Here is a 12,899-nt window from a genome sequence, read left to right on the forward strand (position 1 = left end):
ACTGAGGTACATTCTTAAGTCCTTTATTTTCTATTAGACTCAAAGCTACCTGCTCCACTGAACATGCAGCTTTACTCTCATGCATTCTTGCCCTTGCAAATAAAATAAAATAAAAATCCAATCACAACAGGGAGGATAAATAAAAGAAAGCTAGTAGCAGCCGAGAAGAGCCAGTTTATTTACCGTTAAACTTCATTTTACATTTTTGACATTAAGAAAACAACCCAAAGCAGCAAAAATAATAGTAATAAAAAGGGTTTGGGTCAGGATTTAATTCCTCTGGACAGAAATGAGGGCTGTTCTGATCATTTTAGTGCTTTAGCAAAATGCTCCGCGCTGAGGATTGTAGCTCTGTCGGATATCTTTCTTTAGTTTATCTGTTAAAAAAGGACAAAAAGAGCTTTTGTTTTATAATACTGAACATCAGGACTGTTTTCTGTCATTTCTACTGACGTTTGACATAATGTTGGATTAAATGTTTGTCCAGACTGCAGTATCCTAAACAATAATAACAAAAAAAAAATCAGACAATAAGTGATGAAATGTGGGATTTTACTGCGTGCAGTAGGTCTGTTAGCATCAGGGACCAGAAATCAGCAACAAACATCATTTCATGATCTTTACAATCAGCTGGTGTCTTTTCAGCCATTAAAAATGCTCTAAACCAACCAGACAGTTGAGGCTTCGCTGTAAATTCAGCTTGGCTCAAAGACAGGAGACCCAAAGTGGAGGGAAACCTCCCGTCAGGGCAGCTCCTCCACCTGCAGGGCTGACAAACCGGTTCCTGAGCGTTTCCCGTCAGGTTCACCCGCGCAGCGTCAACTCCCAGCGGGCACGGAGCCAGAGACGGGCAGACTGCCGACAGAACGGCAGAGAGTCTGGTAAACAGACTGAGGAGGGGAGAGGGAGAGGAGCACGCCTGCTGGTTTCCCTCAGGCAGACGGTACCAATAATGATAAACGAGTTCATGTGAGCAAAAGAGGAAGTTCATTAAAAACGCTGCCATGTTGAGTCCTGGACCACCTGCTGGTGCAGAGACCCTGAACGGCCACCTTCACGTCATTTCTGACAATCGTCCACCTGGTTACGACTCCTCTGCTGGTTTTACCTCACGTCCTGCATCAATGGGAGCTTCTGAGCTTTCTGTGTCTCTGCTCTGTCTTCTCTAAGCCCACAGTGGGTCGAGGCAGATGAACGTTCACACTGAGCCTGGTTCTGGTTCTGCTGGAGGTTTTCCTCTCCACTGTCGCCTCATGCATGCTCAGTGTGAGGGATTGCTGCAAAGCCATCAACAATGCAGACGACTGTCCACTGTGGCTCTACGCTCTTTCAGGAGGAGTGAATGCTGCTTGGAGAGACTTGATGCAACCTGCTGGGTTTCCTTAGAGAGGAAACTTTCTGACCAATCAGGAGGATTTGATTGAATTTTACCTTTTAAAAGTGCCTTGAGATGACGTGTATCATAAATTGGCATTATATAAATAAAACTCGCTGAATTTCTACTGTTATTCCAGGCAATGTTAAGTCTGTCTCGTGTTCAGCTGTCACTGCTAACTGAGGGTTTATTTAATCAAAACTAACCTCAATTCCAGCTTTAAACCTCAACAACTTTAGCTCAGCAGCATATTAGACTACAGCATTATAATCATTCAACTTTCCTAGGTTTTAAAAGTAAAAAAATATATATTCTATTATACATTTCCACTAGTCTGTTGGTTATAAAATTCTGACTATAATACACAAAGTTCATTGCAACTCCAGTAAGAAGTCAGTTTTAAAGGTTTTCCTCACAGAAGAAATGCAACCAATAAATAAACTAAATGCACATTAACAGTATTTTTTTCCTCTTTTGTTCCAATACATAAAAAAAAAAAATGTACTATACATTTAAAATGCAACTAGCTGTTGGATTGTTTTCCTTGTTGTCGAGCTTCACCAAATATTTTATGGGTTTGGTAACATTTAGGACCAAATCTTGCTAACAATAAACTATCCCAAAAGCAAGGAGTTGGTGTTTAAGCACCTTTTTCATTCACATGGTTTTAAAAGGAGTTTGAGTCATTTTATTCTGAGTGTTTGAAAAAACAAACAAACAAAAAAAAAGGATTAAACCAGAGCTGCAGTTCCCAGCAAACAGTTCTGGTCCAACAGAAAGAAGTACGGCTAAATTTGGACCCTTTGATTCCCACGAAGCAGAAGACATGGACAGGATCCAGGATTAGGACGAATAAAACGACATCCAGCCCAGTGGACCGCTGGATATTTTTAGAATATCATGGAGGCACCAAGATTTGTCAGAAATGCCTAAACATAACCGTTTTTAGGGGGCTTTACAGGTTTATCCAAATTAATCTTAATCTGTTTGATCTATTTAACCAACAAACGGTCTAGATGGAAATACTATTATGTGTTTTTTTTTGTTCTCCCAGATAAATAAAACCACTTCTCTAAACTGTGGCGTCGGTTGAGGGTCCAATTATTTGCTTTTTACGCACTTCCTTTAGCTAGCGTCATTAAATCTTGACATTTCTTTTCACTTATGCAGATGACATCCAACTGTGCGCGTCTTAAGCCCCATCAGCTGGAAAGGCTCTCCACCCCAGTCCACTGTTTATTGAAGATTAGTGGCGGGCTTTGCAGCAATGAGCTTGTTTTAAACATCAAAAAAGATTGAGCATGATCGTAGCTTCTCTTTAACTTCATACTGTCATAATTTTGTTTCTCTCTGTCCAGCTCCTAAATCCAGTATTTAAGATATTAGTGAAATATTCAGTTCTCTTCTAGGCAGTGACTTGTGTGTTAAATCTCCACCTCATTATAAAGGAACGTTTCCAAACTGCAGCATTTGGTCTTTCCAGCTGAACTGGAAAAATTATCCATGCTTTTGTGTAGGGATGTATCGTCAAGGATTTATCGATATTACTGCTCTTAACAATACTCCCCATCGATCTGGTATTTTAGCTGTACCATTATCCATATTTATTTTTAAATCAAACAAAGGGTAAAAAAAAAAAAAGATAATGATCACTGACTGGTTTGCTTTTGTTCCAAATGTAAAAAAAAAAAAAAAAACAAAAGACTAAAACACTCTTGAATAAAAAGTGTGTCGTAGGAGAGAGGAACATCAACAATGACAAGACAAATTTATTTTTTTTATATATATATATATATATATATATATATATATATATATATATATATATATATATATATATATATATATATATATATACACATTTTGTCTATAGAGAGAGAGATAAAAAGATAAAAAAAAGAACTATAAAATATTTTCAAGTATTAACATTTTTACCAGAATACAAACTGTATCTATCCATTTTTTAAATCAATTTTAATCAAAATATAGCAGTTACCCACACAGTAGTTGAGCTGAATAAATCAGAGGCTGTGAATTAGTTACAGAGAGGATCTATTGAAAAGCAAGAGAAAAATAAATTACCATTAGCCATTAAAGACTTATAATATATTCGCATCCTGCCTTGTAATCTAGTGGAAGCTTTGCTTATGCGCGACTCATTTTCAACGAGAAACAGACGAGTCGGTCCGACTTCAGCACGGCGACGCTGACTGACTGACGTTTGCTGAGGAGACGTAAAACCAGAGCCATCGCATCTTTTAGTCGTTGCTAAAGTCTCAAACAACATGGAAAAATATAATCGATAAATCCATTGCTTTTAGCTTTTGAATAAAAAAAGTCTCTAGCGGGGTCTGAAAAGTTGCTAAATAGTTGCTAACAGTCAGTGTTGATGAACGTAAGCGAGGCGAACATGTGAGAGCAGAACTGCAGCTCCTCCCATCAGTCGCCTCGACGTCTTTCTAAGATGGAGAAGATCAGCTAAAAATGTTTGGGTTGGAGTCTCCCTGAAGAGAAAAAAAAAAAAAAACAGTAATGGGAGCTTAAAAATACCACGGCTACCACTACATCTTTGTTTAATTTTAACAAACAGAGGACTAAACAGTCAGGCCCCAGATTACTCCTCTCCTCGCAGAATATACCGTCCTCAGGATCTTGTAGTCGGTCCAGGCACCAGACTTCAAACCAAGGAACCGGGCCTTTGGTCTGCAGCACCAAGGCTGTGGACCAGTTTACCTCTACAGCTACGTTTAGTTGACTCGGACTCTAAAATGCAGTTAGAAACTTAGTTAAAGGGGCTTTTTGTGGAATGTTTGTGTTATTTTATGTGTTTTTAATCAGTATTTATTAAATATTTTACTGGTTTTCTGTGAAATTTTACTTCTGTTTGTAAAGCACAACACAGAATCTGAGGGATAAAACTGGTTTTGTAGCACCATACTAAATGCATAATAATAAAGTTATAGTGCAATCAGAGCAGACTGAAGCTTCACTGACATTTATTTTTTTAAAGACCATAAAACAGTTATTCCATCTCTGATCAGGACAGATAAATGTGAACAGCTGAAGATGTAATTTGTCTTTTATCCTAGTATCAGAAGGAAATTATGAAGCATTTAGACACTGCCGAGTTATTGGCATCAAGGTAAGCAAAATTAACGTTTCAAAACCGTCGATCCCTCCAGTTTAAAGTGCTTTATGTATGGAGGACAGACGGCTATACCCCGCCCAGTGCTGCACACAGCCAACTGGCTGAAAGAAAGCTACACATTGCCCCTGCTACCAATGAAAAAGATGGCCCATTTGGAAATATGGTAAAAAAAAAAAAATCTAAACAAACGCACCAATCACTTATTAAATAAAAAAAAATACTTTAATAGAATATGCTTCACTGAAGCTCCAAACAGCTCGACAGACATAACATACTAGCAATGCTCAGACTGAGTTAAAACATGTTTTTTATATATAAATAAAATTGCAACTGGTAAAAATGTAACAAAACCAGAATATTTTGAACAAAATTTAAAACCCATCTAATAATGTTAAAAAACAGCAGACAATGTAATACTTGCTATATTACATAGTAACTATGATAAAAGTAAAATTAGACTCAGATTTTTGCAGCCACGCTAAGCCTTGTTTATTATAAACGGTGATAGCAGAGAAAATATGTTAAGGTTGTCACAACAAGAGACGCCTTGATGGAGAGCAACCAAAAAGCTCAGTACAGCTCCTGTACCTGCAACAGTTTAGCATAACACGTAAGCTAACGCTAGCTGCTATTAGCTTGGCGGTCACAGTCTACCGTCTCAGCTCAGACAGGAGATATAAACGCATTTTCACTAGTAGTGGTGATCAACACAGAGTCATCTTAAAATGCTGGTCCACACACATGTGTAACATCTGCAGCTGGATTGCCCCATCTAAGCTTCCTGGTTTAGCTAAGCCCCATCCATGTAGAGTAAACCCTTTAGGGATTACTGGTGCTGGTCTGAGCTCAGTTAATGAGCATGCTCAACAAGCACGCACACAGCACATGAATACAAAAAAAACTGCTTTTTGTGTGATTAACATTTTTACTTGACTCTTCCCTGCTCGACTTGCATTTAAAATCAGTTTCACAATAGTGTTTTACATTAATACATACAGATGAGAATCACTTTCATAGCTGTGTGGTACTGGTTGGGACGAGTTAGCGATGCAGAACAAGATTGTCTGCTGTTTACCTGAATATTGGGCACCAAAATTTTTTTATATCAGTGCACCCTGATCAATAACAGTGAACTGTTCTGTATTTATATTAGTCTGTCCTATGATATCCTGGTTCATTTTAATCATAATGCATCAAATCGTGCCTTTTTTTCCTGAAAAATGTCAACACAAAACAAGAACATATACTAAAGGCGGATCAGTGGGATTCACACCAACAGAAAACAGCAACATTATCCCCATTTAATAATAATAATAATAATAATGATGATCTTTATTGTCATTGCAACATCCAGTCCAATTAATTTAGTCCTCTGAATTTAACCCAGTCCTTAGGGAGCAGTGGGGGTTTTATTGAACTTGGAAAAGTGCTTTAATGTAGACGCTGTTTGCTGATGGGTTTAGAAAAGGATCAAATCGGAGTTCTTTTGTTTTTACATGATGAACGAACGGACATAAATTTATAGTTTGCAGTATTTGACCTGCAGACGACTGATAATTGGTCAAGAGAAAAAAAAAAAAATCAGCCGAGCAAAGTTTATTCAGCTGGCTTCCACTGCCTCTGATGCCTACGTTAATAAAAAATATAATTAGTGCGATATGGTGCGGTCCATTTGCCTCGGAGGTCGGAACAAACAAGTCGCAGATTAGTTACATCTCCGCCTTTTTGTGTTCTAGTTTCCCTTGTCGGACCGTAGGAAAAATAAATAAATAAATAAACATGGATGCCGGCACCGTTTTAAAACATTAACGCTGCTCTTGGCGGTATTTTGTGCAGATAACCAGAGCTGAAACATCCCGCCTGATGAACACCAATACTGACTAAATGTTACAGAAATAACAGAGCTGCTGCAAACAGTCAAACTACGAGGTTTTACTCCATGTTGGTGTGAGTAGCAGCCATCATGAATACCGATATCGGTACAATCCTGATGACTTTAGGGGCCGTTCCTGTTAAATTTTTAGACCCAGAGGACAAATGAAACTCACTAATATTCCACAATATCACAACTTCCTAATGCACTGTGCAGCCATATCTTTACATCTACTACTGCTGCGCTCCCTTCAGACATCAAGCTTCCTCTCAGAGCTGCGGGACCTTTAAGGAGTCCCAGTTTTCCCACGCCGATACCCTCGAGTGATGCTGCAGTCAGGATAGGGCTGGGCGATAAATCGATTTAACCGATTAATTCAAATTTACAATACTTTAAGATTTCATTTTTGGAAAATCTGGATTTTATTTTGCCAATATTCTCATTGGGTTTCCATGAAGAGAACAGCATGTGATGCTGAATATATGTTTAGGCAAATGTATTGTCAAAATATTGTTAAGTAGAAACTTTTTTTTTAACCATAATACGAGGTACTTCATTTACTTATTTACTTTTTTTTTTTTTTTTTACTTAGTTTGAAGTTCACAAGTGCAGTGAAGCCTGTTCTTAGCTCAATGTGTAATACCACTAGCAGCAAATGTTTTGTTATATTTTCATTGTTTATAATGGCACGGCTGCCATCTTGTTTTACAAGCATGTTTCACAGCTTGTTTTTAGTTGCACTTTGAATTCAGGTCAACTCTCTGACGAAATGCTTGACACAAAAGCAAGGTTTTAAAATAATTTCTTTAATTTCTTTTTATGAAACAAAAAGGAGGAAAAAAAAAAAAAAATCAATTAATCGGATTTGGTATGATAAAATCGGAGATTTATTTTTTAATCCATATCGCCCAGCCCTAAGTCAGGACCCGACCCGTCAGCTTCTTCCTGTACGTGAAGCTAAGACTGAAAAAGCCAAACAGCAGGCAGCGTGTTTGTCTGCTTTCTGTCTGTGGCCTGGTGACAGCAGCCTGAGGTGAGTCAGCGCAGACAGGAGTTTCTAAAATAGCCTCTGAAATGAGCGCCATCAATCACTCACAATATGCTGAGCAAGCCAAACGCCGCCCCCAAGGTCTCTTCCTCAGCGGCGCTCCCCGACACTAAACTGCTGCAGGGGGTCGTCTGGGAGAGCTCCGTTTAACGCTCCGAGGAGGATAGGTGAAGAAATGCCGCTCCCCCGCTGCAGGGTGGGAAGGAAACGGCTGAATGAACGGGGCGGCGTGCGGCCGGCGGAGACTTTGGACAGGTGACGTGCCTCACATTCCCACCCAGCAAGGTCACGCAGCGAGGAGCTGGTAGTCGGCCAGGAGTTCTCCGAGCGCGCGCCGCGTTTGGCAGGGAGGCCGAACACGACAGACGCCTGTGGGTTTTTTTTTTTCCCCAGCAAACCCCCCGCAGACGCTGACCTCGCTTTCAACCGAACGTAAACACAAGACAAAGCGCCTGGCCCAAAACAAACAGGCCGCCACGTGCTGCTGGGACTCCGGCGGTCCCCGGCTTTGTAGACGTAGCCGAGCGCTCCGGGTCCACGTGGTTCCACTGCAGGGAGCGCTGGGTTCACCACTACTAGCAGCCACTGGGCAAGCCATAAGTAAAATAGACACGTCAATCTTCATTAGAGAGACAAAAAAAACTGTAAATCAAGACGGAGAAAATATATATTTATGTTTACCTTTTTTTACCTGGAAGACATCTAACCCCATTTCTAGACTTTAAAACCCATGTAGAAAAGAGAAGATGCAACAAAGAGCATCAACAATCAATCTGTTCTTTAAAAGAAAATCCAGTCTGGATTAGAAACGTTTTCAGAAAGAACAGAGCGAAAAGGTTCTGTTACCTCTGATTAAAGCCCGTTTGCCGTTGTGATGACCCGGATAACTGAGAATTAGAACAGGCAAACAAGTAGTACTTGGATTGCTCAGATTTATGCATTTCCCTGACAGCTTTTCAGGGTTCTTACCAGCGCATTTCACCGTCATGGGTTGTTACTCTAAAAGTTGGCAAAATACGCTGAAATTGTGCTACGTGCTAAGCTAACAGTACGACAAGGATGTCTAAGAGCAAAACAGAACGGTCTGTAGAGCTGTAGAACGTGCGTTATTGAAGTTGTAAACCTCCCAGACGACGGAAAAAGGTCAGTAAAGATCTGTGCCAGTCTACTACTAAACCTCCCAGACAAGCTAACGCTAGCTGTTATTAGCACGATGGACAAACTATGACGGGTTCTGTGACCAATATTACACCCATTCCCACTGATTCTGGCTCTAATTCTGGTTTTCTTTTCTAGAAACAAGAATAAAATTATGAATTTTAACCCAGTTGAACCAAAAGTAACTGACGGTGGTCTGATCATGGATTTTACTTAAATCACATAAAAAAAAAAAAAAAAGGTATTTAATGATCCACACCGCTTCAATCCAGACTAGATTTTTTTTTAAAGAACAGATTGTGATTATTGACACTTTTAACCATTTGCACACATAGTACCCCCCCCCCACACAGATGTTTCTATAGGAGAGGACGTTTGTGATGCCCCTCATCACCATTTTTACATTGATGAGTCTGAATCAATACTATCCATCAGCAGAACGAGTTGATCACGGGTTATAATCTGTCCTTTTTAATAGAGACAACTGGTCCAAAGAGAAATCAGACTGAAAATAAGTATACAGAGTCCTAACTACATAGAAAAAGTATAAATTGATCTCTTTCATGGGCACATGCTCCAATAAGTCAGTAAAAAAACAAATACCAAGAGAACTAATAAACTGATTTAGTACATGGATACAATTTCCTTGGTTTATGGGTACAGAAATAGGAGAGTAAATGCTGATCTGCTTTGGGTTCATTGTAAACAGACCCCAGGAAGCGAGCCGTCTATCCAGCAGCATGTGCTAATGGAAGAGTTGCTTCTGACCTACATCTGCTGGCTGGGCAATAAAACATCTTAATGTCCTCTTAAAACATTTTCTGCCACATTAAACAACAAGCATCGCCAATTATAATACTGGCACAGAGCCTGAATACGTACTACATATAATAAGCTAACGTTTACTCACGTCCCCACAGTTCTAAGTGACGCTGATTTTGCATGCAGTGGTATTTCACCAGCGATGAAATCTGCAATGTACTGTGCAGCTGAACGAGGGAAATAATGCCAACATGCAAAAATGAAATGGCTAAACGGTAAATTGGCCAAGAAGCTAGGGAAGAACTCATAGCGAACCTTCAAGGACACAAAGACTGTCACAAAGTCAGCCTTCTACCGCCTGAAGAACATTTCCAGGATTAAAGGACGGATGTCCCAACGAGATCTAGAGAAACTCCTCCATGCGTTTCTCTTTAGTCGCATTGATTACAGCAACAGTGTCTTAACGGGTCTGCCCAAAAAAAAAAAAAATAAAATAGATCAGACAACAGCAGCTGATCCAGAACGCTGCAACAAAGACCTGTTGTTGCTGTATCAACCCTTCAGACCGCTCAGATCATCTGGTTCTGGTCTACTCTGCAGACCCAGACCCAAACATGGAGAAGCAGCATTCAGCTTCTATTCAATTCAATTTTATTCATATAGCACCAATTCATGAAACATGTCTTCTGAAAGGCACTTTACAAAAATCAAAATCAATCAGATTATACAGATTGATCAAAAACATTTACTATATAAGGGAACCAGTTGATTGCATCAAAGTCTCTCCAAGCAGCATTCACTCCTGGAGAAGTGTAGAGCCACAGTGGACAGTCGTCTGCATTGATGGCTTTGCAGCAATCCCTCATACTGAGCAAGCATGAAGCGACTTCTATGCTCCACAAATCTGGAACAAACTTCCAGAAAACTGCTGAACAGCTGAAACACAGTTCCTTTAAATCCACACTGACAACCCTCCTGTTTAGAGCTGCTTCCAGCCTAATAACAGGAACACTGACCAACATGTTTGATATTTATCAATGTTTTCACCTGATAAACTTTGATGTTTCTTACTGGTCTCCCAACCAGGGACTGGCTCGATGTTTTCATGATGTAAAGCACTCTGAACCGCCTTGTTGCTGAAATGCGCCCTACAAATAAACCTGACTTGCTGTGTTTACGTTCCAAAATAAGACTGAATGAAACTACCGTGTTATCCATCACTACAGCTGCACTACTGAAAGTGACCATTGTAGTAAACAGGTCTTCCTGCTCACGATTAAAAAGGGTTATTTTTAGTCTGTCTGCAAAAAAATTATTGACTCATAGCCAAAAGGAGTAAATATTCACTTTGTGTTAGTACAGCGAGTAAATATTCCCTGATTTAAAAAAAAAAAAAAAAAAAGTGAGCATCTTACAAACCATAAGAATTTAATAATGTCAAGTGGAATGGACAAAACTCCTAATGTTAAACATTTTTGTCTGTGAGGAAATATAATATTTTTCCCAGCCTGGAAATAGAAAAACTTTAAATAGAAGACTTTAGTGCATTTCCTGACAGCATAAGAACCATATATTACTCCACATGTGGATTCACAAAAAACAATCCAGGTTAACCTAAAGTAGAAGCACTAGCTACAAATCAAAGCACACGCCAAGTACAAACTATAAACCTACCAATGTCTCATGGTAACACATCTGTTAAATAATCAGCAAAGCAGTGCACAGATTCTGGAGTGACAGCTACAGTCTCCCCTACACAGACTGTCCTGATGTCCTCCGGAGGGCCAGCGATCTGCCAGCCTGCTGTGCCACCTGACACACTGAACCCCTGACACCAAACACAGCCTCCAGAGAAAAAAAAAAAAAACATACACACTAGATAAAAATAAGTGCAATGATTCTGCCCAATGCATACAAGTTTCAGAATAAACAGCCACAGATAAAAGATAAAAAAAAAACATCATCTCAGCCCAATGCAACACCACCTGTAGAGCACAGCTTCTCAGTAAAAACCAGCAGTGCAAACACGTTTTATGAATGACAAACACTTATCTGACAGCTACACGTGCTTGGCGATAACTCCCAATCTTCAAATAAGAGCTAAAACACATCACATAGCGAGAAAACAGACATGTACACACACACGACGAGTTAAAACCATATTTTCTGATTAAAAAAAATAAATAAATACAATTTCAGCATTAAGAACAAAAACATATCCTGACCATAACCGTCTCCTTTTGGCTAATACGCTGCAACATTGTTGACATTTTCTGCAGCCCGATCCGAGAGCAACAGCGCCCCCTGGCTGCGGTTCTCTGCACCTACGCCAACACAAGGCCCCCCTTTCCTCACGCGAGACACAAAATGTCGGTGTTGCCCAAGTCACGTGACCCCCTTTGTACTCAGAAACCCGTCTCGCGCACAACTGAGCCGATAAAACACGAACATTTTATCAAACACGAACTCTTTACGCTCAGATTTCCCCAAAACGGCCGCCAATGTCTCGAAAGAGCCGTTTGCCGCTCGAAACCGTCGTGTTTCTCCTGAGAAAATCGGCGGCCATTTTGTGAAAGCTTGCGCAGGAAAAAAAAAAAAAAAAAAAAAAAAAAAAGGGGCGCCTCTGATCGTTTTAAAAATAAAACAAAGCTCACAACTTCACATTTTCAAACTGTTAAAACATTACCGATTCCTCTTCCTTCTCCATCCCCGTCGGCATCTGCGGCACGGCCCGGTTAATGGATGCATATTCGTGCAGGTCGGGTAAATCCTCACAACGGAAGACGGGTAGCGGCTTGGAAGCGTCCAGCGCCCGTGCCCGAAACGACAATTTACTCATTTTTTCACAATTCCAGATGCAATATAAGTCTATCCGATCTCCTAATGTTCACCACGGCAACGAGTGGAGCTTTCATGGATGTTTCTGTGCGGTTAGTCTCTAACGTTCGGAAGGTTCTAGCTTGTATTTAGGGCGTCGCCAGCGGAGCTGGGGGAAGGCCCGGATCTCGGTCGCTCTCTCTCGGACTGTTTTTTTCCGACGCTCCGCTCCCTATCGGTGGTTCAGTGCGCCATGGACAACATGGCGGACATTTAAAAACTCTTTTGCTCTGTTTCGCTCGGAGCGGTCCAACCCCCAGTTCGTGGACCGACCATTCCCACACGGTCCCGAGCGCTTGCGCGTTGCCGGGGTTGGGGGAAGGGGGTATTTGTTTCAAACCGACTCCGCTCCACACATGCACATTAATTATTGAAACAAACCGTAGACATGACCGTAATAAGTTATGGTTATTAAAATTTATACAATGGACGAAACTTAGCCTAAAAAAAATTAAATGATAAAACTAATATGACGCAACGAACGCATTTCAGATACTTATTAAAAAAAAAAAAAAAATTACAAAAACTTATCACATTCACAAATAATTCACATTTTAAAGTAAAGTAAAAATAAATAGAGAATATAATGTATAGGCAATGCCAAACGTACAAAAACATTTTAGAACTAAATATAAACGATAAAAACATATATATATAT

General features: G+C 40.0%; 1 protein-coding gene across 2 annotated transcripts in view; it reads right to left on the reverse strand.

Annotated features, from left to right (window-relative positions):
* LOC105930931 (enhancer of polycomb homolog 1) overlaps positions 1-12,899 on the reverse strand; it is a 44,012-nt gene that overhangs the window by 22,536 nt on the left and 8,577 nt on the right. The window contains exon 1 of one of the 2 annotated variants that reach the window (XM_036138628.1): positions 12,051-12,524. The exons of the other annotated variant lie outside the window; for it this stretch is intronic. Within the exon in view, the coding sequence (XP_035994521.1) occupies positions 12,051-12,203 (153 nt within the window). The 5' untranslated portion in view covers positions 12,204-12,524. Of the gene's footprint in view, positions 1-12,050; positions 12,525-12,899 lie in introns of those variants that run through there. 2 annotated transcript variants of the gene reach the window in all.

This window comes from Fundulus heteroclitus, chromosome 6, assembly GCF_011125445.2.
Source record: "Fundulus heteroclitus isolate FHET01 chromosome 6, MU-UCD_Fhet_4.1, whole genome shotgun sequence".
Classification (NCBI taxonomy): domain Eukaryota; kingdom Metazoa; phylum Chordata; class Actinopteri; order Cyprinodontiformes; family Fundulidae; genus Fundulus; species Fundulus heteroclitus.